The sequence below is a fragment of the Ranitomeya imitator genome, chromosome 1 (assembly GCF_032444005.1).
Source record: "Ranitomeya imitator isolate aRanImi1 chromosome 1, aRanImi1.pri, whole genome shotgun sequence".
NCBI lineage: Eukaryota > Metazoa > Chordata > Amphibia > Anura > Dendrobatidae > Ranitomeya > Ranitomeya imitator.
The window spans coordinates 70,830,547-70,853,927 of NC_091282.1; the positions used below are offsets into that span (position 1 = coordinate 70,830,547).

The 23,381-nt window shown below is 45.3% G+C and overlaps 1 protein-coding gene across 1 annotated transcript in view; it reads right to left on the reverse strand.

Annotated features, from left to right (window-relative positions):
- The window catches only part of NOL6 (nucleolar protein 6), a 60,612-nt gene extending 37,658 nt beyond the window's left edge, over positions 1 to 22,954 (reverse strand). Inside the window, exons 1-21 of the mRNA XM_069747542.1 lie at positions 22,862 to 22,954; positions 20,247 to 20,462; positions 20,002 to 20,118; positions 19,744 to 19,923; positions 19,132 to 19,300; positions 17,449 to 17,583; positions 17,185 to 17,345; positions 16,971 to 17,091; positions 15,325 to 15,383; positions 14,279 to 14,380; positions 13,905 to 14,020; positions 10,368 to 10,545; positions 9,738 to 9,860; positions 7,740 to 7,888; positions 7,290 to 7,365; positions 6,340 to 6,477; positions 4,463 to 4,580; positions 3,567 to 3,721; positions 3,297 to 3,460; positions 1,625 to 1,777; positions 1,035 to 1,132 (exon numbers count right to left, since the gene is read on the reverse strand). Coding sequence (XP_069603643.1) covers positions 1,035 to 1,132; positions 1,625 to 1,777; positions 3,297 to 3,460; positions 3,567 to 3,721; positions 4,463 to 4,580; positions 6,340 to 6,477; positions 7,290 to 7,365; positions 7,740 to 7,888; positions 9,738 to 9,860; positions 10,368 to 10,545; positions 13,905 to 14,020; positions 14,279 to 14,380; positions 15,325 to 15,383; positions 16,971 to 17,091; positions 17,185 to 17,345; positions 17,449 to 17,583; positions 19,132 to 19,300; positions 19,744 to 19,923; positions 20,002 to 20,118; positions 20,247 to 20,462; positions 22,862 to 22,888 — 2,755 coding nt within the window. The 5' untranslated portion in view covers positions 22,889 to 22,954. The remainder of the gene's footprint in view (positions 1 to 1,034; positions 1,133 to 1,624; positions 1,778 to 3,296; positions 3,461 to 3,566; positions 3,722 to 4,462; positions 4,581 to 6,339; positions 6,478 to 7,289; positions 7,366 to 7,739; positions 7,889 to 9,737; positions 9,861 to 10,367; positions 10,546 to 13,904; positions 14,021 to 14,278; positions 14,381 to 15,324; positions 15,384 to 16,970; positions 17,092 to 17,184; positions 17,346 to 17,448; positions 17,584 to 19,131; positions 19,301 to 19,743; positions 19,924 to 20,001; positions 20,119 to 20,246; positions 20,463 to 22,861) is intronic.
- Positions 22,955 to 23,381: the final 427 nt, after the last annotated feature.

Sequence of the window (23,381 nt, forward strand, 5' to 3'; positions counted from 1 at the left end):
GTCCAGCTGGGTTGTACAGTAGTTGGCCCACTTTTTGTGAGCCTACAAGGATTATTGTGGATTGGTAATCTATTGCCAGCACAGTCAGTGCTTTAGAGTATTTTGTTATTTGTATCTGTCTGTTTGTCGTTCCCCCATTCTGTGTAGGTAATAGGGTACACACCACGTTTGGTTTCCATTTTTTGTTTGTCTTGGTAGTATTCTTCTGGTTTGTCAAAAGTGCCTATAGAGGCATATTTTTAATATATACCTAATAAAGGTTAAATTTTATCCATTTGCTATAATATAATATAAATTCCTTTGGATAAGCACACCACGCTTCTTATATACTCATGGCAAGACAGACTCCCAGCACAGTGAGGTGTCAGGTTACACCTCCTATTAAGGAGCAGAATGAGAAACAAAGCAGAGGGAAACAAGACATGCCTATATTGAATGGTTTAGCTTATCCTAGAGCTGGATTCAGAGCCACAAAGCTCAGTAATGCTGACAAATAGCTCAAATCTGTCTTGCTCATGGCAAGACAGACTCCCAGCACAGTGAGGTGTCAGGTTACACCTCCTATTAAGAAGCAGAATGAGAATACAATCAGAGGGAGACAAGACATTGAGATACTGAATGGTTTAGCTTATCCTAGATCTGGTTACACAGCCACAAAGCTCAGTAATGATGAAAAATGTCCTCCATGCTGCTGATGCTTCTGAACATGTGTTACCAGGAATCCAGTGTGGAGTGTGTGTCTTGTGTATGTGAGACAGGATAGCAGCTAGTCTCCCATCAGCTAGTTAAAAAAAAAAACCTAAAAACTTATAGATAGAACCTACCAAAGGAAAAACTGGTGAAAAAAGGCAGGACACAGAAAGAAAAAAAAAGTACAGAAATAGCGTTATTCTGTATGTATCCAAACATGATGTCTCATTCTGAAAAGTTACCCAAGAGGACAGGTGCGCCTTAATATTCAGCAATGAACCCACAAAGGGTTGGCTCAGCTTTAGGTTAGGGATTATACAGATTCTGTGGAATTTAACACTCACCGGTCAGATCGCCATTGAGATTTACAATGAGGGGGCTGCTCTTCCAGTCATAGGAGGCCAAGAGGTTGAGGAATCGAAGGAAGCCCACCTGGGGAGAACTAAATAAGAAAAGAAGAGGAAAAATGGCATCAATCAGAGCAGTGACCCCCACTATACATTGCCCCTCTCACCCGAGTATGGCACAAGGATATTGCATGGATTTCAGACCTCAATTGGCTTTTGGGATACAGAGCACCTGATGATTGGTTGCCGCAATGATAAGAGATGACTGCACGCAAGTTTGATGGGATTTACAATAAATTTAAAAAAAAAAAAAAAAACATGTAAAAAGAAAAAAAATTTTTTTTTAAATCGGCATCAATTTACACCTGCTCAAAGCAAGTGCACAGTGTCGAGTTCATGTCATTCTCCTTCCCAACAGTAACATCAGAGCTGTGACGAGCCTACGGATGACTGTCAGGGAGGGAAAGCACTACCGACTGATAGGGCTGGGTGCAAAATTTCCGACAATCTTACCACTGCATTTTCACAACCTATTTGTAGTTTTAATACAACACGTAGCAGAGTTTTATCTTCGCTGAGGACGATACCTTGGAGCGGTGAAGGGCACAGGATGCAGGAAGAGATAAGCCACAAGGAGATCCACACACTCCTCTGAGACGCTGTCAGCAAGGAGCTGAGCGCTGAGCCAGCGTTTGGCAAGACGCGACGTGCCCCCGAAAGCCGGAAGCTGCTGGTGGAGGCTGAGGAGACAAATAATCAAATTAGGAACCATCTTCCTGCTGAGCCAAATTTGGATTATTTTTGCCATTGGGTTTCATTAAAAATGTTGCACCATTTGCTTTCTACAGCCTCTATGTTGTGCCGTCTTTATTGCTTGCTGCAGAATGAGTTAACTGAGAATCCATCAGTGAACTCGCTATGACGGTCTAAAACACTTTTTAGCCCCAAAAAGTCTGCATTTAAGAAACTAAAAAAAAAAAAATGGTTTCCAAAAGTTAGGCAACCTGGTATATTCACATTGATGGATTTGTGGCGAGTTTATTTCGCTATGAATCTGATGCCAATTATTACCATAAATCCAAGATTAAATTAAACTGTTTTACAAACTCTAAAAGGAAGAACACTTTTTCCAGTGCAACTAAAAGGGGTTTTTCTTTTATTTGAAGTTGCATTATAACAAAGTACGGTAATTGTATTTTTCCTAAGATCTCCGCTAGCTGTCAGAGGAAGGAAGAAGAAAACCGCCCGCTACAGCTGAGAGTTTGTAACCATTGTATTCCGTCTACAATTGGAAGCATAAATCTAAGTCCTGTGCTGAGGGCTCGTTACAATGTATCAGTAAAACAATAACTTCATTATAAAGAAACTAGAAAACTTATTTTTAACTCCCTCTTGACAAAGTCCTGTACGTGTACGTCCTCGGGAAGATGCGGACGTAAGGAGCGAGTGCAAGAGCTGATCCCAGAACATAAAAGGTCAGTGGCATCTTCGTTATACAGCCAACATCTGCCTCTAACATCAGCGATCAGAGCTAGCTCCATTCACTGCTGTTTAACCTCCTATGTGCCGGGTCCATAAAAAGTACGACCTATGATTTTCAAACATTGCACCTCCCCCCAAAAATACAATAAAAGGCGATCAAAACACTGTACATATCTCAACATTGAGCCAGTAAGAAAAAAAAATTACAGATCATGGAAAATGATGGCACAAACCATATATTTGTTTGGTTTTTTTTTACACAAAGTTTTGATCTTCATTTTAATAGAACCCTTACAAGTAATCATTGCTGCCCTAACTATATATATATATATATATATATATATATATATATATATATATATATATATATATATATATATATATATATATATATATATATATATATATATATATATATATATATATATACACACACACACACATATTCTTTCTTGTCATTTTTTTTTACAGCAAAAATAATTGACAAAATAGTGGGGGGTGTTTTTACCATTTTGTCACACTCAGAATCTTTTTCCCTGCTTTTCTGCACACTGAATGGTAAAACGAATGATGTCACTAAAAACAACAACGAGCCACACACACACATACACACACAAGAAACAACAATCGTACAGCTATGTGCACACACAAAAAAAAAATCTTGGCTAAACAGAATGAAAAATTGAATGCCCAAATATGAAAATTTGCCAGAGAGAGAAGGGATGCGTGAACCTGCCCCAGTGTATGTGGTGCCTGGACGGGTCGCCCCGCACTCACCCATGTAGGGTGCTCGTCAGATGCGGCAGGTGAGTGGTTTCCAGCTCGAGTTGAAGGGATTCCTCTGTGTCGCGCGACTTCACCATTCCCTCTGGAGTAACAAACTCCTTCATGAACTGCGGCTCCCTGTGATACGCCACCTGAAGGCGAAAAACGTAGCCATCCTGGAAAAATAAATAAAAAAGGTCACAAATTAAACCATATTAAAAAAAAGGCACAAACAGCGAGAAAGTAAGGGGGATGGGGAGAATCAAGGAGGACCGGACGGACCTTGTAGACGTCAGTGTACGTGGCGGTAGGCTTGCACAGTAATTTATGCTGGCTTTTTAAAAGTTCTGCCAGCCGGATCTGGAAGGCGGCCTTCACACGCTTTATGGCCTCTTTATCTTGAGGCCATTTCCCACTTCCTTCCATGTGACAAATCACTGCAAAAAAAAAAAACAAGTGAAAAAATGCTGATATCGATTATTAATGTACCATCTGACGCGACTGAGTACATTTTTCTTCTCTTTTAGTAACTTTATCTCATTTTATAAATAATGTAAAAAATGGACAATCAGAAAATCACCTTACTTAAAAATGATCTTGTACCCAGAATGGATGGAAGCAGTCGATTAGTGGCCACTGATTGGCTGCAGGGTTCATGTAACATAACATCACCGGCGGTGGAACCGAGTATAGGCTGTTATTTTACATGGCAGAATATAAGGTGTTGTGCAAGTAGTGGACACCTCTTTAAAGTTCATTTTAATTAATAGATCTTGGACTAATAATTTCCACTATTGGATGTGTTTAAATAAAATGTTCCTGTGCCGAGATAATCTTAGAAATGTGCCCCTGCTGTGTACTGTGTAATGGCCGTGTCTGACCGTACAGGGACATAGTGTGATCATACATCATCTCCTGGCAGGGGAGGAATCATAATTGAGTAGTGAGACGACACAACGTGGGCTCACAGCCCTTTCTTTCAGTTAAGCAACACATTTCCCTATTTGTTTCATCACAGGAGCACGTGTTTCTGCGGTGCCACCAGCCCTGTGAACTTATCATAAGCCAAGCCAGTGACGTATGAGTCCCTGCAGTCCCGTAAACTCTTATGTCACCGACTGGCTCTCTGGTGCCTGGCAAGTCAGGACGAGTAGTGGACTGTACAGCAGACGGCTCACCTTTCATAGGAGATATATAGGCTGGACAAGGCTTATCCAGTGAAGGGATGAGAAACTTCTTGTCGGTAGAGGTTTTATAATAACTCCACTCTGGGATCACTGGGACAGGAGGGAACACCTAGAAGAAATAATCTATAAGTAAATGCTCCATGTGAATCACCACAAACACAATATACGGTTCTCCTTTCGTGGGTATAAGCTGCTGCCACAAGGATGCGGACCTGAAGAATAGAGCGTTACCTCCTCATACACAGGCGGTAAGCACTGGTCGGGTCTGTTTTAGCTGAGTGCCCCAATTTATGCCAGATTCTGCATTCTATTAATTATTTTATTTACCGTTTTTCCCTTACTTTTTGACAGTTAGGAAAAAAGCAAAACTTTATCCATCGATCCCCAGAGAAAGGCGAAGAGTGGTAACCCCGGCACAACGATGGTGCTGATAGAAGGCAAGCGGGACAAAGCACTGGGGAGCGTCTGTCAGCCAGCAGCTAATGGGGCGCCAGGGTCCAGCCTGCCCCGAACCTCTGCTGCCGACGTCCTGCTGGAACCAAAGTCCTTCTATGCAGTAGGGAACTGCCAGAAAGAGGGTGAGAGGTGCACAGAGTAGGGAGGAACGCGTCTGGGAAGACCAGGGGCCACGGTGGGGAAAGAGCAAGAGTGCCTAGAGATATATAAAGACAGTCTCAGATTTTTAGAATGGGAAAGGGCCTTCACCCAGATGTCACTGAGATATGGTATAGCCACAGTTACTCTGGCCCGTAAGCCTACCAGGACCATGGGAAGAGCCAGCATGACTATCTGAGGAGAAGTCAACCTGCCAAAGGGAAGTCTGAAGAAGAACTGGTGGGCTGGATGGTGGGATTTGTAGGTCACAATTCCACTGTGAAAAGAAATCTTGATCACTGACAACAAAAGTCAGACACTGGCACCTAGACAGCCTCATCGGGGACCATGGCAGGACTGGGGATAAGACGCCTGAACAAGTCTCTGAGATAAAGGGACAATTAATCTTTGGAAGAAGACGGCAGTACACGGTGCGAATGGACTGAAAAAAAAAGAGTTCTCGATGAACAGATCAAAAGAATAAGCCTAAGGGTGCAGAAATAAACTACACATAAAGGCCATAACAGAATTTGTGTCAAGCCCATGAAAAGTCCCAAATATGAAGGACTAGATCCTCCGGCGAGGGCAGATCCCGTACAGAAGTGGGAAAGACGAGGACGTGACCGTGACTTCATGATGGTTTTCCTTTTTATGATCTAATAAGCTGACGGAAATCAGGCCATCCACAATGACAGCCATCCTGGATCTCTGCTCAGCATCGGGTTCAGGGCAGTGGTGTCACCTCATTGCCCTGTGGAGGGGATTGGTGGGAATTTGATTGCGTGCTGAGTGGGTGACGTGGCATTCTCCGATATTGTCAGACTGAGATATGAACATGTTTCTTGTGTGTCCTGCTCACTGCCTAGGAGACAGACCACCGCTGCCGTCTCTTGCAAGTACTGCGCATTTTCAGCTATCAGCGGTAGTCAGTCCACAAAGCAAAGAGCTGTGAACAAAAGCGAAGAAAGGCTGAAAACTTTAATAAACAGTAAATTTCTTGTATTTACAAGCACTTATCCGACAATATTCCATTCATAAAGATGGGAATAAACCCTTTAATGCTTCAGAAAGGAGCTGACACCAGACTGGTCCTGCCAGAATGTCGCAAGATCCTGTGCCACATCCTTGGGCTGAAGGTGTAAAAAAAAAAAAAGTAGGTGAAGATGCAGACCTTAGGGATTTTTTTTTTAGCATTTTAGAGAGAAAAAAGGCCTGCTTGATATAATAAAAACACAGAAGACACATGACCATGACGATACGTAGCGAGAACTTACGTCTGTGTAGCGCAGTGCCGGGTGCGTTCCCTGGACTGCGGTGACCGTGAGCGGCAAATCATCCAGGCTCCACAGCTTCCTGCTCAGGTCATCATAAGACTGGATGACGCTGACCATCTGCTCCTCTCCCGTACCAGCCTGAAACATGCAAGACAATTCCTAATGACAATGGTAGGAGGCAGAAACCCGAGCCTTCAAGGGGGTGTTTAGAAATAGAAAAACCTGGCTGCTTTATTTCAAAAACTGCCCCACAAGCAATCCATGGACAGGTATCGCGCTGACTATAGAAAAAAAGCAGCCTTGTTCTTCTGACCTTTACTACCGTATTTTCCGGCGTATAAGATGACTTTTGTCCCAAAAGTCGGGGGTCGTCTTATATGCCGGGTACGGCGTGTGCAGGGAGCGATCCTGGATGTCGGCGTGTGGTTCCCAGGGTCTGGAGGAGAGGAGACTCTCATTCAGGCCCTGGGATCCATATTCATGTAAAAAACAAAGAATAAAAATAAAAAACATGGATATACTCACCCTCGGACGGCCCCTGGCTCACAGCGCTGCTAGCGTCATCGAAGGTCCTTCACTCTCTGCATTCTTAGGAACGGAGGCAGACGCTAGCAGCGCTGTGATCCAGGGCCCGTCCGAGGGTGAGTATAGCCATGTTTTTTATTCTTTATTTTTTACATGAATATGGATCCCAGGGCCTGAAGGAGAGTCTCCTCTCCTCCAGACCCTGGGAACCACACACCGTATAAGATGACTGGGCGTATAAGATGACCCCCGTCTTATACGGCGGGCATATCCCAAATTCCATATTTTATATGGAAAAGTTGGGGGTCGTCTTATACGCCCAGTCGTCTTATACACCAGAAAAAACGGTACATAGGAATAGCAGAGCTGCATCTAAGCCAATGGCACTAACATACACTCGAGACAGTGAAGTTGTGTGTGATCACCTTCTTTTGCTTTGTTAGCACGCAGTCCAGGAGGTTGCCGGCATAGCGAATGGCGGGTCCAGGAAGATCGGCATGTCTAAGACATAGGAAAATAACATTGTCAACATTTTGGACAGTAATTTTTTATAAGCTAGGAGTCATGGGCGAGGGTTAGTGTCACATCACTAGAACCTGAGGCTTCATAATAAAGTCCTGGGGCTCAAAGCTTGTGCCTGTTTACTGGGGTCCCACATGGACATGCTGTTTGGTGACCCCAAGATTATGGGGCCATCACATCAGGGAGTAACACCGGCTCCATTCACTGCTGCATCAGGCGAGTGGGCAGGTGACATGTCATCGTGGCCCGGCAGGCATCAGCAGATGTCACCTGTCCCATTGTGGCAGAGCAGGCATACCCCATTATTATACTTTCCCCCTTATTCTATACAGAAAGGTCACGGCCGCACTCACAGCTGGAGAAGGTGTCTAATGATAAGTGCAGGAACGCTGCGCTTCTCTTCCACGCTACTCGCCGGCCACACAACAGCCTCACATATAGACGCGTCCTGAAACCGCCGCAGCTCCGACTTTTCTCCCCAGAAACTTTTGAACTCTGCAGCCTGGTAACGAGAGAGATAGACAGGGTTATGCATGAGCGGAGAAATATTATTTATGGCTTTATAAATATGGTTCCTATTTTTCTGAATAAATCTGCAGATAACGTAACTTTATTAACCCCTTCATGACCATGGGATTTTTCATTTTTCCGTGTTCGTTTTTCACTCCCCTCCTTCCCAGAGCCATAACTTTTTTATTTTTCCGTCAATTTGGCCATGTGAGGGCTTATTTTTTGCGGGACGAGTTGTACTTTTGAACGACATCATTGGTTTTAGCATGTCGTGTACTAGAAAACGGGGAAAAAATTCCAAGTGCGGTGAAATTGCAAAAAAAGTGCAATCCCACACTTGTTTTTTGTTTGGCTTTTTTGCTAGGTTCACTAAATGCTAAAACTGACCTGCCATTATGATTCTCCAGGTCAGTACGAGCTCGTAGACACCTAACATGACTAGGTTATTTTTTATCTAAGTGGTGAAAAAAAATTCCAAACTTTGCTAAAAAAAAAAAAAAAAAAAATTGCGCCATTTTCCGATACTCATAGCGTCTCCATTTTTCGTGATCTGGGGTCGGTTGAGGGCTTATTTTTTGCGTGCCGAGATGACGTTTTTAATGATAGCATTTTGGTGCAGATACGTTCTTTTGATCGCCCGTTATTGCATTTTAATGCAATGTCGCGGCGACCAAAAAAAACGTAATTCTGGTGTTTCGAATTTTTTTCCCGCTACGCTGTTTAGCGATCAGGTTAATGCTTTTTTTTAATTGATAGATCGGGCGATTCTGAGCGCGGCGATACCAAATATGTGTAGATTTGATATTTTTTTTATTGATTTATTTTGATTTGGGCGAAAGGGGGGTGATTTAAACTTTTATTTATTTTTTTTTTTTACATTTTTTTCAACTTTTTTTTTTTTACTTTTGCCATGCTTCAATAGCCTCCATGGGAGGCTAGAAGCAGGCACAGCACGATCGGCTCTGCTACATAGCAGCGATCTGCTGTTCGCTGCTATGTAGCAGAAATGCAGGTGTGCTGTGAGCGCCGACCACAGGGTGGCGCTCAAAGCTACCGGCAATCAGTAACCATAGAGGTCTCAAGGACCTCTATGGTTACAATGGAGACGCATCGCCGACCCCCGATCATGTGACGGGCGTCGGCGATTACGTCATTTCCGGCCGCCCGGCCGGAAGCGGTAGTTAAATGCCGCTGTCTGCGTTTGACAGCGGCATTTAACTAGTTAATAGGCGCGGGCAGATCGCGATTCTGCCCGCACCTATTACGGGCACATGTCAGCTGTTCAAAACAGCTGACATGTCCCGGCTTTGGTGCGGGCTCACCGCGGAGCCCTGCATCAAAGCAGGGGATCTGACCTCGGACGTACTATCCCGTCCAAGGTCAGAAAGGGGTTAATGCTTTTGTCATGAAGAAAGCTGCGAACGGCCACATAATCCTTTGCAGCAAATTCAGGAGGATAAATGTAGTACATATTGTCGGCTAATCGGGGTTTCCCTGCTGTCTAACTTGCTGTCCGTGTCCTGTAGACAAGTGTAGCTATAGGAAACATGAGGAAGATTACAGAACGTGGGGTCAGGTTTTTGTCTCTCTGCTACCCGTCAAACAGATTTGGGGCGGGACAACAGCGTGTTGCAAAGTGGAGAAAAGGAAGTTCTAGCCCCTGTAGTGCTGGCAGAATGTTGATCAAGAGTGAAGGGCAAGATGCAAAGCATGAGACGGAGGAAGACTTATGTGCATTACAAGAAGCAGTTTTACCTTGCTATTTGGATAAGCTTTTAATGGATTCTCTGCTATTGTGCTCGTTACAAAAGATCCATTATTAGTAGTAGTATTATACTCACCTCTGGGTTATCTGCAGCCGGTCCCTTCTCCAAAACACTGGAAAAAAAATCTGCAGTGAGCATCAGTCCCATGGTCAGGGCGCCGATGTCCTTGTGCTGCGCTGGCTCCTCTCTTATGTCCCACTGCACAGAGGGGACAGACATGTTTAGGACCGGCCATCAATAATAGTCCCCTGACCTTTATTAACATTACACTGGGAAAACCCTATTATTATTATTATTATTTATATAGCACCATAGATTCCGTGGCGCTGTACATGAGAAGGGGTTACATACAAGTTACAGATATCACTATTTTAACCCTGCTGTTCTGTTCGGTCTGGGGAGACCTATTTTGAACTTTGGTATTTTTTGGGGTGTTCAAGATGCGGTTCTGAAACTTGTGGTTGATTGACTTAAATGAGGATGGGTCGGTCGGCCACGGGTTTCAGAGCCGCATCTTGAATATTTTAAAGAATATTGAAGTTCAAAGTCGGTCATTTTTGACCAACAGAACAGCAGGGTTAAAATGTCAAAGATCACTTGTCTCAGTACAACCAGAGCCGCACGGTTTGCAATGTCACCAATCAGATCTGTAAAAGTGCTCGGTCCTCCGCATCCCCCTCAGCCATTACCTTCCGGTGGGCTTACCTCGGGCTTCTGCATCGGTGCATGCGACACGAGGACCACGCGTTGGTCCAGGCCTTTCTGGAGCACACACAAGAGGAAGGGCAGAGTGGCTGCAACGTAGTCCCCGCCTCGGTCTACGAGCTCATTCAACAGCTTCATCTTCTGGCAGGTTTTCTGCAGTTTGTCCACTTGCGTGATGCTGAAAAGAGGCAGAGAGACAGTGAGAGTGAGGACACGCGCCAGGAGAGCGGCAAGATCCACTTCTTCACCCCTAGGGGGCACTGCAGACCCTTCCATAGATTTTGACTCTGGGTTACCACCATTAACCCCTTCATGACCCAGCCTATTTTGACCGTAAAGACCTGGCCGTTTTTTGCAATTCTGACCAGTGTCCCTTTATGAGGTAATAACTCAGGAACGCTTCAATGGATCCTAGCGGTTCTGAGATTGTTTTTTCGTGACATATTGGGCTTCATGTTAGTGGTAAATTTAGGTCAATAAATTCTGTGTTTATTTGTGATAAAAACGGAAATTTGGCGAAAATTTTGAAAATTTCGCAATTTTCACATTTTTAATTTTTATTCTGTTAAACCAGAGAGATATGTGACACAAAATAGTTAATAAATAACATTTCCCACACGTTTACTTTACATCAGCACAATTTTGGAAACAACATTTTTTTTTGCTAGGAAGTTATAAGGGTTAAAATTTGACCAGCGATTTCTCATTTTTACAACGAAATTTACAAAACCATTTTTTTTAGGGACCACCTCACATTTGAAGTCAGTTTGAGGGGTCTATAAGGCTGAAAATACCCAAAAGTGACACCATTCTAAAAACTGCACCCCTCAAGGTGCTCAAAACCACATTCAAGAAGTTTATTAACCCTTCAGGTGCTTCACAGCAGCAGAAGCAACATGGAAGGAAAAAATGAACATTTAACTTTTTAGTCACAAAAATGATCTTTTTTATTTTCCCAATGGTAAAACGAGAAACTGAACCACGAAAGTTGTTGTCCAATTTGTCCTGAGTACGCCGATACCTCATATGTAGGGGTAAACCACTGTTTGGGCGCACGGCAGGGCTTGGAAGGGAAGGAGCGCCATTTGACTTTTTGAATGAAAAATTGGCTCCACTCTTTAGCGGACACCATGTCACGTTTGGAGAGCCCCCGTGTGCCTAAAAATTGGAGCTCCCCCACAAGTGACCCCATTTTGGAAACTAGACGCCCCAAGGAACTTATCTAGATGCATAGTGAGTCCTTTAAACCCCCAGGTGCTTCACAAATTGATCCGTAAAAATGAAAAAGTACTTTTTTTTCACAAAAAAATTCTTTTAGACTCAATGTTTTCATTTTCACATGGGCAACAGGATAAAATGGATCATAAAATTTGTTGGGCAATTTCTCCCGAGTACGCCGATACCTCATATGTGGGGGTAAGCCACTGTTTGGGTACATGGTAAGGCTCGGAAGGGAAGGCGCGCCTTTTGACTTTTTGAATGGAAAATTAGCTCCAATTGTTAGCGGACACCATGTCGCGTTTGGAGAGCCCCTGTGTGCCTAAACATTGGAGCTCCCCCACAAGTGACCCCATTTTGGAAACTAGACCCCCCCAAGGAACTTATCTAGATGCATACTGAGCACTTTAAACCCCCAGGTGCTTCACAGAAGTTTATAACGCAGAGCCATGAAAATAAAAAATAATTTTTCTTTCCTCAAAAATGATTTTTTAGCCTGGAATTTCCTATTTTGCCAACGGTAATAGGAGAAATTGGACCACAAATTTTGTTGTCCAGTTTGTCCTGAGTACGCAGATACCCCATATGTGGGGGTAAACCACTGTTTGGGCGCACGGCAGGGCTCAGAAGGGAAGGCACGCCATTCGGCTTTTTAAATGGAAAATTAGTTCCAATCATTAGCGGACACGATGTCGCGTTTGGAGAGCCCCTGTGTGCCTAAACATTGGAGTTCCCCACAAATGACCCCATTTTGGAAACTAGACCCCCAAAGGAACTAATCTAGATGTGTGGTGAGCACTTTGAACCCTCAAGTGCTTCACAGAAGTTTATAACGCAGAGAAATGAAAATAAAAATTTCTTTTCTCAAAAATGATCTTTTAGCCTGCAATTTTTTATTTTCCCAAGGGTAACAGGAGAAATTTGACCCCAAAAGTTGTTGTCCAGTTTCTCCTGAGTACGCTGATACCCCATATGTGGGGGTAAACCACTGTTTGGGCACATGCCGGGGCTCGGAAGTGAAGTAGTGACGTTTTGAAATGCAGACTTTGATGGAATGCTCTACTGGGGTCACGTTGCGTTTGCAGAGCCCCTGATGTGCCTAAACAGTGGAAACCCCCCACAAGTGACCCCATTTTGGAAACTAGACCCCGAAAGGAACTTATCTAGATATGTGGTGAGCACTTTCAACCCCCAAGTGCTTCGCAGAAGTTTATAACGCAGAGCCGTGAAAATAATAAATACGTTTTCTTTCCTCAAAAATATTTTTTTAGCCCAGAATTTTTTATTTTCCCAAGGGTTACAGGAGAAATTGGACCCCAAAAGTTGTTGTCCAGTTTCTCCTGAGTACGCTGATACCCCAAGTGTGGGGGTAAACCACTGTTTGGGCACACGTCAAGGCTCAGAAGGGAAGTAGTGACTTTTGAAATGCAGACTTTGATGGAATGGTCAGCGGACATCACGTTGCGTTTGCGTTGTGATAGGTTTTATCACAGTGATCAAAATTCACTCTGGAACGAATCTGCCGGCCGATTCGGCAGGCGCACTGCGCATGCGCCCGCCATTTTGGAAGATGGCGGCGCCCAGGAAAGACGACGGACGGACTCTGGGAGGCTAGGTAAGTATAAGGGGGGGGAGATCAGGGCACGGGGGGGCGTTGGAGCACGGGGGGGTGGATCGGAGCACGGGGGGGGGGGGGGATCGTAACACGGGGGGTTGGATCGGAGAACGGGGGGTGGATCGGAGTGGGGGGGGGTGGATCGGAGTGCGGGGGGTGGATCGCAGTGCGGGGGGGTGGATCGGAGTGCAGGGGGGTGGGATTGGAGCACAGGGGTGGCATTGGAGCACGGGGGGAGCGGACAGGAGGACGGGGGAGCGGAGCACAGGACGGAGGGGGGTGGACCACAGATCGGAGGGCTGGGAGGGCGATTGGTGGGGGGGGCACATCAGTGTTTCCAGCCATGGCCGATGATATTGCAGCATCGGCCATGGCTGGATTGTAATATTTCACCAGTTTTTTAGGTGAAATATTACAAATCGCTCTGATTGGCAGTTTCACTTTCAACAGCCAATCAGAGCGATCGTAGCCACGGGGGGGTGAAGCCACCCCCCCCCCCCCCCCCCCCCCCGGGCTAAAGTACAACTCCTCCTGTCCCTGCAGGCCGGGTGAAATTACAGTTAACCCTTTCACCCGGCCTGCAGGAACGCGATTCCGCCATGACGCATATGCTGCGTCACAGGTCGGATTGGCACCGACTTTCATGACGCAGCGTATGCGTCAAAGGTCGGGAAGGGGTTAAACAAGGTCCCGGCTATACCTACTGGAAAACATGATCAAAGCTTCTCACAAAAGGCTTGGGCACCATGAGGACCTGAAGAAAGCCAGTGGTGTTGGCGTCATCTAGGACCCTGAGAGACTCCTTGGCCTCAAACTGGATCTATAGGGATAGAAAAGTGGTTAATTAGCCATTTTTTCATTATTTCAGTCCCCTTGGCTGTTATGTAACTGCAAATCTGAGCTAAACTTCACGTTTTTTCTATAGGGATCCCTCCATCTTATAGACAGAGAGGAAAAACAGAACACATGGAGCAAGTGCCCTGAGCCAGAGAAGAGGACCGAGAGGGAACTCCTAAGGCTGGAAGGAATGGCACAGGGCTGGCATAGAAGACTAACGAGCAGTTTCATCATCTCTCACCTGTTTGTATTTGGCAGCCGTCATCTCAGCGCAGAGATTCACAAGTCCCAGGGGGTCCACAAATACCACTTCAAAGGCCTGATGGAAATCCGCTATGGAGGGCTGCAAACAGGAACAAGACGGGAGCCATCAAATAGACACATATTGTATTTGCAGAAGATGGGGCAGCACACGTCATGGCGGACACCTCACAGGATTCCCTGCTTGATCAGTGTCTGCACAAAACTTGCTCTGGAAACGGTCATCCTATATTAAGCCTAAAACCTCCAAAAACATATAACGTCCGCTCAATACCTGCTCCAAAAACTCAGCAAAATGACTCTGTGCACATACCCTTTGGCAATGTTCACACTGCGGATTTCTTTTTTTTTTTTCAGGTGTTTAAAAACCACAAGTTTTCAAACAGAAACCTCTTCAGGAAATTCTCCATTTCTCTGAGAGGTTTTGGAAGCATTTCTCTCTTTCTAAAGTTGTTTTGAAGCCTTTCAGAAGTTTTTTGTATCTTTTTGATTGGACAGTGCCTAGTTTGGAGAAATTTCCTTCAGAATCTGATTTAAAGAAGTAACATGCATGTCAAAACTTCTTCAGGGGAAACAAAAAGTTAAAAAAAAAGTGGATTTGCCATAATCGTTTTAGCCCCTAAAATGTCAGAGCGACGATTTGTAAAATTCATTGCAATGTCTGCTTTTCTCCACTAGATGTCACTGCTGGATTGGGTTAAAATGTCACAGCAACACTTCAGGAACGTCATTGCAATGTGGCTTTTGTCCACTAGATGTCACTATTGTAATGGCTTTCTATAGGAGGCACATAACATATTTCCAGTTGCACATGTAGTGCTGCCATTCACCGCCGTGCAGTACAATGACTGTCAGTACCAAAATCAGGGGGAAAATTAAAATATCAATTTCTGCACCATTGCCACCCACAACTTGATCCAATGTTAGTTACTACTTCTTACTAAGACATAAAATGGCTAAAAACCAGCAAGCGTAAAAAAAAATAAAGTTCCATTTAAATGGTGCTAGACAACCAGCGACACCTACCGAGGCCGGGTCCGTGGATGAGGACATTGTAATTCCGTCGGCTGTCAGATCAGTGCTTGCTGCGGAAACAGACAAAAGGTTTCAGAAAAATTAGAGGCAAAATAAATGATGCTGTAAAGAAACTCCACGTTGTTGAGGTTTCAGATTTGGAGCGGTTTCTCCGGTATCGGTGCCAGTAACGGCGGTCACGGGAGCGTGCGTATCACATACTCACAGACACGTGACCGCCTTTCCCGACACCGGACAATTCTCACAATGCAGAGCTTATTGTAAATGACAGCAGGCAGATTCTCGGCGAGATCTATGTCCGGCCCATAGATCTTAACAGCTCATTTACATATAATGAAAACTTGGATTTCTGTGGGGTAAGGCATCAGATCGCAGATATCAAAGCATCATTTTATTCCGCTTCCTATGACCTGCGTGCCCATACAGACGGCTCAGGAGGGCGAATCTACTCACAGATTCAGTTTAAAAAAAGCAACAAAAGACTGAACGCATGCCGAGACAAGTCGTTTTCCTTAGACAAGTAAATGTTCATTCTTTTGAACGTTTTTTTTATAAAAGGTTTTCAGGGACGAAAATCTTCTGAAAGCCGTGTTGTGTGCCTAGCTCAGTTTCTGCCCCAAAAACTCCTGTGTCTACATAGTCCAACGTGGATTCTTGATTGTAAACTGAAGCAGAATTGTTGCGGCAAATCCTTTGTATCTGCATTTACACTAAGATGAGCAGCAGGTCAAGTTATACTTCGGATTTTTAAAACTAATCTCAGTCTGCACGGTGCGCAGAGTAAAATCCACTGCAAATCTGCACGCAAAACATGTAGAATATGTAGATTATGCCATGGAAATTAATGTGCGATACAATTGTTTATGCTTTGAAACATTCCCTGATGCTGAATGTATGTCACTATGGGCGAGTGAATGCAAGTATGAGTGTTCGTGAGGACAAGGACGCCCTGTGTAAGGAGCACAGCGGTCAGTATGCACGACGTAGGGAGGAGCAGAGGTCCCGCAGCCTTCCAGAGAGGCCCTAATGGAGATGAGTGAATCCATTCACAAGGCTGGTCCAGTGGCCGGGTCAGTAAGGATGGGGGCCCGGCGAACCGCTTATTTGTCGGCATCCGTCTCCTCTTTCGAAAAGCCGGCCTGGTGCGACCTCTTCACTTTGACATGATGCAGACCCGTCGTCGTGCCAGGCCTCCTAATCAAAAAAGAGGAGCAGGCGAGTGCCGGCAGGAGGCGATTTCTTGAGCCTAATGTCCACCAGCCACGGGACACTGACCCAATTCTGCTGCTTCACATCAACAGAGAAGCTCATTCTCTTCCCGGCTGCTCTGTAGATGAGACATGAAAGCCAACATCATGCTAATTGCTTCCCGCAGTGAGGCGACGGGGAGCCGGCAGTCAGCAAAGGAGAGCGGAAGAGAAGCTGCTCTGGCAACGTGACGTCAGCGGAAGCCGCAGAATTGCAGTCTGTGTCCACTCGGTGCCGGCAGAAATCCGTGGCGGGTAGAACAGATAGGTAGTTAGTATGTGCCTGCCTGTTGGTTCTTGGAAAATAAAAATGAAATAGTCCCAAATAACCCCTTTAAGTTCAACATGCAATCACATTGTCTGCAGAGCGTCGCATAGAGTCCGTCATACCCAAGAACTGCAGAGTGTTCCTCAGAACCTGATGTCCATTCATGACTTTGTTGATTTTTTTCCTGGACAGCAGATAAGCCACAAGCATGGAAACCACAAAGCCATTAAAGCTGCCGTAACCCTAAAGAAATAAAAATATAAATGATTTATTCGCGCATATAATAATGTGGGGGCGACAATCTTTAGGGATCACAGACTGTAACCCGTCCATCACCTTGTCCAGCTGCCGCTGGCGTAACCAGACTTTCAGAATAGAGATTCCATCTTTCATGGCAGGGAAGTCGGACACGCAGCTCGACAGGTGGTGAAAATGCTGCTCCATGGCCAGGTCAGACAGGACGGCATTGTTATAGTGCGGGGTGGGTGGTAAACTGGCTGGAAGAATGATGAACACAACCTGAGACGTGAGACTCTCTGGGAACTATATATCCCCCCGCTCCCATCATCCCCTCCGCACATCAGCGTTTGAGATTCTTACCTTCGGGGACACTTTTATCTCCCAGGTACCAGGTAGGCCGCACGTTGTTCATGCCGGGGAGGAATCGGCTGCACTTAAACATCCCAGGAGGCAGACAAACGTGAATGCGGACGGTCACCATCTTTACATCCTCACCTGTCCAGACAAAAGGATTAAACATTTATGGCGCCTTCACATTGCGGTGGTCGGTGGTCCCGTCAGAGCATTATGTTCAAACTCCCCGCAACACGGGATTCAGGTGTATGCTCCGATGGGGCCATATGCTATAATGTGTGCTCTGTGGGGCATCATTTTCTGGGGTATATAGCTGACGTCCAGACACAGTCTACTAAATCACCATTGTCAGTATCTAAAAGGCGTAATCGGGGGTCATCGGTGCGTTGACATAAAAACCACAGGTCTCCTGTAGACTTCTATGGTTGTTGATGCCGGATTGCTGTGAGCGCCACCCTGTGGTCGGCGCTCATAGCAAATCTGTAATTCTGCTACATAGGAGCGATCTGAGCATAGCTGCTATGTAGCAGAGGCGATTGGGTTGTGCCAGCTTCTAGCTTCCCATGGAGGCTATTGAAGAATGGCAAAAGTAAAAAAAAAATGTTTTAAAAAATATGAAAAAATACATAAAAATTTAAATCACCTCCTTTCCCCCCATTCAAAATAAAATAAAAAAAAATCAAACCTACACATATTTGGTATCGCCGCGTTCAAAATCGGCCGATCTATCAATAAAAAAAGGATTAACCTGATCGCTAAATGGTGTAGCGAGAAAAAAATTCAAAACTGCAGAATTACGGCGAGATTGCATTAAAATGTAATAATGGGCAATCAAAAGATTGTATCTACACCAAAATGGTATAATTAAAAACGCCGGCTCGGCACGCAAAAAATAAGCCCTCACCCAACCTGAGATCCCAAAAAATGGAGACGCTACGGGTCTCGGAAAATTGCGCAATTTTTTTTTTTTTTAAGCAAAGTTTGGAATTTTTTTTTCACCACTTAGCTAAAAAAGAACCTAGACATGTTTGGTGTCTATGAACTCATAATGACCTGGAGAATCATAATGGCAGGTTAGTTTTAGCATTTAGTGAACCTAGCAAAAAAGCCAAACAAAAAACAAGTGTGGGATTGCATTTTTTTTGCAATTTCACCGCACTTGGAATTTTTTTTCCCGTTTTCAAGTTCATGACATGGTAAACCCAATGGTGTCGTTCAAAAGTACAAAAGTTCAAAAGCTTATTCCAAGCTTATAAAGTGAATTTACCATCACTGACACAGAGCATGGAGTATCCGCAGAGCACGGTTGCAGCCCACAGCTGCTACATCGTAGTCTCAAGGCCACAGTCGTCCTGTAGCTTTAGACTTGGCATCGGTCGGATCTCTTACGTTTTCCTTGCACAAAGCTGCTCCTGCCTGCCTGGTTGTGCAGAGATCAGAAGCCCACTTAGCTGACGTCACGGCGGCAGCGCTGCAGCTCCCTGCGCGGCAGGTGACCAGGGTGGTGCGGTGCTGAGAACAGTGAAGGGGCCGCAGTGCTAAACCAGTGCTGGCCAATCAATCACCCAATTGTGGCATATCCCAGCAATGTGCCATTAGTTTGATGATGGGAGTGATGCATAAAGTTACACAGAAATGGTATGTGGTAGGGGTGAGGGTCTGAACTGAAGAGTCAGGTGTAATACTCACCCTCCGGCCTCAGAAGCAGCATCGGCTTCAAGTGATTACTGTTCATATATGCAAACTTGACGCTGCTGAAGATTTTGTTGGGTGCCAGCTGAGAAGCGATGTATGCCAGGTACAGCGCCCTCTTCCTCAGGTAACGCTGATTCAGGGGATCTTTTGCTTCCAGGATTTCCTGAGAGACATAAAAAACTATTACTAAATGTATCAAAAGTTATAGAAAGTCTCACAACCTGCCAGATAACAGACTACGAGATTATAGATTCCTGCCGGCCATATTCAGCCTTCCTATGTGGACAGGGGCGATGACAGCTACCCCTGTCCAGGTGCCCACCGGGGACCAACCAACCCCCTTTATGAGCCGGAACAGAGAGCATCTCAGCTCTGGTCTAGCAGGCTTTGTCTTACAAACCCCATTATATGAGATAGTGCTGCATTACCCCCAGCTTTAAAGACTGATCATCAGGGGTTAGAGAAGTCTATACTGATCGCAGGACCCACACACACGGCTGTGTTGGACAGAAATCCTTTCAAGTATGGCAGAATGATGCTTTTACGACCCGTCAAGACAACCCCTTTAACTCAGAGCAGAGCAGTAGACGCACGATGGACTCCTACCTGTGGCATGGCGACTGCGACGTCCACATTGATCTCAGGCTTAATGCACGTTCCCAGCAGGTAACTCCCCACCACCTTGATGGAGGACGGGGGCAGGAAGTGAAACGATCCTTTTACTTGGAAAGGAATCTGCAGGAAGGGAACCTTCACGGATTTGGGGAGCCAGGACTGGTCTGCGATCTGCGGAGGAGAGAGCGTCATACATTATATGGCACAGTAAACCATGTAACACAGGCGCGCAGTCATTCCAGGCCTTACGTCTGCTTGCGGAGTCTTCGGGATTTTCTTAATGAGGTCACTGATTTTCTGCAAGAAATCATCAATGCTTTTCCTCCTCTTGTCCTTCAGTTTTACTTCTTTCAGCAGCTCTTCAATCTGTATACGAATTAGTTTGTAATTAATATGAATCTGTAATGTCATATTAACTGGAGAGAGCCCCTTTAATAATTGAATCCCTCCCAAGTAGCAGTGCTGGTGATGGATGGACGGAGGGAGGTAGGTACCTGCATGTGCAGTAGGTTGGTGTGGTACAGCTGCTCCGTCTCTTTCAGTTGGATCAGCTCCTCGGTGCTCAGGGGTTTGCTCTCATCAGACTTCTTTTTCTTTGCAGGTTTTGGGGGTTTAGACTTTAAAGGTCTTTTTACCGCTTTTTTAGCTTTCTTCTTGGTAGTCGGAGGGTCAGCGGACTGCTGGACACCATCCTTACCATGGTCCCCATCCTGTAATCCATAACAATGGGATGAACACATAAATCCACAAATGTCAAGCTCTACCCACATCAAGACCACGATACACTGCCACCCGAAAATTAAAGAAAATGCAGCTGCGGCAGCACAAACTAAACCTCCGAGCATGCCCAAAATACTAAAACACCTGAGCGTGCTCGGAAAACCCGAGTAACAAGTATGCTCGCTCATCACTAGTGGGAACCGTTTATATGTAATGGCGTTCTATGAGCAGTAACCACAGAGGAACATAGTTCCGCATAGGAGCTGCAGACACAAAACATGCAGGACATGAACCTGTGATCATCTGATCGCTCAAGTCTCCTAAAGGACTAAAAAAAAAAGTAATCTACTATATAATTGTCTAAGGGTCACTTCCGTCTGTCTGTCTTTCTGTCACGGATATTCATTGGTCGCAGCCTCTGTCTGTCATGGAAATCCAAATCCAAGTCGCTGATTGGTCGCGGCAAAACAGCCACAACCAATCAGCGACCAGCACAGTCCGGGAAAAATGGTCGCTCCTTACTACCCGCAGTCAGTGCCCACTTCATACTCCCCTCCAGTCAGTGCCCACACAGGGTTATTGCCAGCGTTAACTGACCGCGGTGTAACACACTCCATTAACGCAGCTATTAACCCTGTGTGACCAACTTTTTACTATTGATGTATGCAGCATCAATAGTAAAAAGATCTAATGTTACAAATAATACTAATTTTAAAAAAAAAACGTTATTCTCACCCTCCGTAATTGCGTCCTGTCCTCGGCAGTGCAAGCGGCAGGTTCTGGTGCCAAAGATGCTATGCGAGAAGGACCTTCCATGATGTCACGGTCATGTGACCGCGACGTCATCACAGGTCCTGCGCTCATACCAACCATGGGACCGGAAGCTGCCGCGCGCACAGGCGACAGGACTACAAGGGGCCCCTCGGAGGGTGAGTATATGTGTGTTTATTTTTTATTTTAACTATTTTTTAACCTGTTACATACGTGTCTGGGCAATATACTACATGGGTGGCCAATATACTACGTGGCTGGGCAATATACTACGTGGCTGGGCAATATACTCCGTGGCTGGGCAATATACTACGTGGCTGGGCAATATACTACGTGGCTGGGCAATATACTACGTGGCTGGGCAATATACTACGTGGCCGGGCAATATACTACGTGGCTGGGCAATATACTGTGTGGCTGGGCAATATACTACGTGGCTGGGCAATATACTGTGTGGCTGGGCAATATACTACGTGGCTGGGCAATATACTGTGTGGCTGGGCAATATACTATGTGGCTGGGCAATATACTGTGTGACTGGGCAATATACTACGTGGCTGGGCAATATACTATGTGGCTGGGCAATATACTATGTGGCTGGGCAATATACTACGTGGCTGGGCAATATACTACGTGGCTGGGCAATATACTACATGGACATGCATATTCTAGAATACCCGATGCGTTAGAATCCGGCCACCAACTAGTAAATAAATAATTGTCATCTCCCCAAAAAAATCAGATCAAACTATTAAGTTATTCAAAGCCGAAAAGGAAAAAAAAAAAAAGGGAAACGCCAGAACTGTAGTTTTTTGGTAATGCACATCCCCCAAAAATGCAACAAAAAGTAATCAAGGGATCGTATGTACCCAAAAATTGTATCATTAAAAAAGTCAGCTCAGAAACACAAGTCCTCACACATGGGAAAATAAAAAATGTTACAGTCCTCAGCATATTTGGGGGGGGGGGGGGAACCTCTTTTTTTCACCACTAGAACTACAAAACAAAAAAACACGGTGTCGTCGTTATAGCGCTGATCTAAAGAGTGAAGCGATCCGATCACCACCGCACAATGAACGGCGCAAATACAAAACCCAATGGAGGATTTGCGGGTTTTATTCCCAATTTCACCACATGTGGGATTTATTTTTTACGACTTTCTCATTAATTCTCAGTACGTGATATGGGGTCATTCAAATCTACAATGGGGGGGGGGGGGGAGAAAGGTGTAAAAATGGAACATTTCTGGGGGTCTAGGGGTGAAAAGGAGAAAGGGAAGGAGGACGGCGGATAAGTGGGGGTCTGGCTGGAGGAGGGAGCTGACCAGGAAGTGCCCAAAAAGTGGGCAAAATTGGGGTAAAAAAACACCTATATCTGTGGGGCCCAAGATGGGGGGGTGAAATGGGACATAAAAGGGGCACTGGGGGTGGTGAGAGGGTGTGAGAGGCCAGCACAGGGGGCATGGACTATGGCAGCACCACAGGCAATGCTCTGTGCCCTGGGACAGCCATTACATGGGGAAACACACACTGATCACAGCCCTGCACAGACTATACAAATACATGAATATTCTAGAGCTGCCCGGCAACTGACACGCCTCCAAATACAGCATTTTTACCGGCACTTTGCTCCGTTTCCCCTTCATCTCCCCTCCGCCGAAACACGTGGATCACCGATTCCCAGACTCTGAGACCACGCCCATCACAGCTTCCCATTGGATAAGACTTTCGTCGCACATAGAACGTCACCGCTAAGGCGCTCAGGGAAGTTACGTCAAAGCTGACGTAATACAGGTACGACTAGGGCGGCCATGACTGTTACGGGCAATATTGCCCATAGTTTGTAGAAGTGAAGTGAAGCAATAATTTATACGGATATTATATATTTTCTTCCGGGGAACGAAGTGAGTGCACAATTACACCATATAATTAAAAAGTTTAACCACTGAACTTGGGGGGGGGGGGGGGGAAGGACACTTCCAGGAGCTGTAATGTAGTGGCTGACCTTGTCAAAAAAACATGGTAAAAAAGAATCTATCAGTTTCGAGGTTTCCTTATGACAACACTTCCTGTCTAGGCTTCATAGGAGATCGTTACATTCATTATATACTGCAATACTATAGTATCATAAAGAATTGC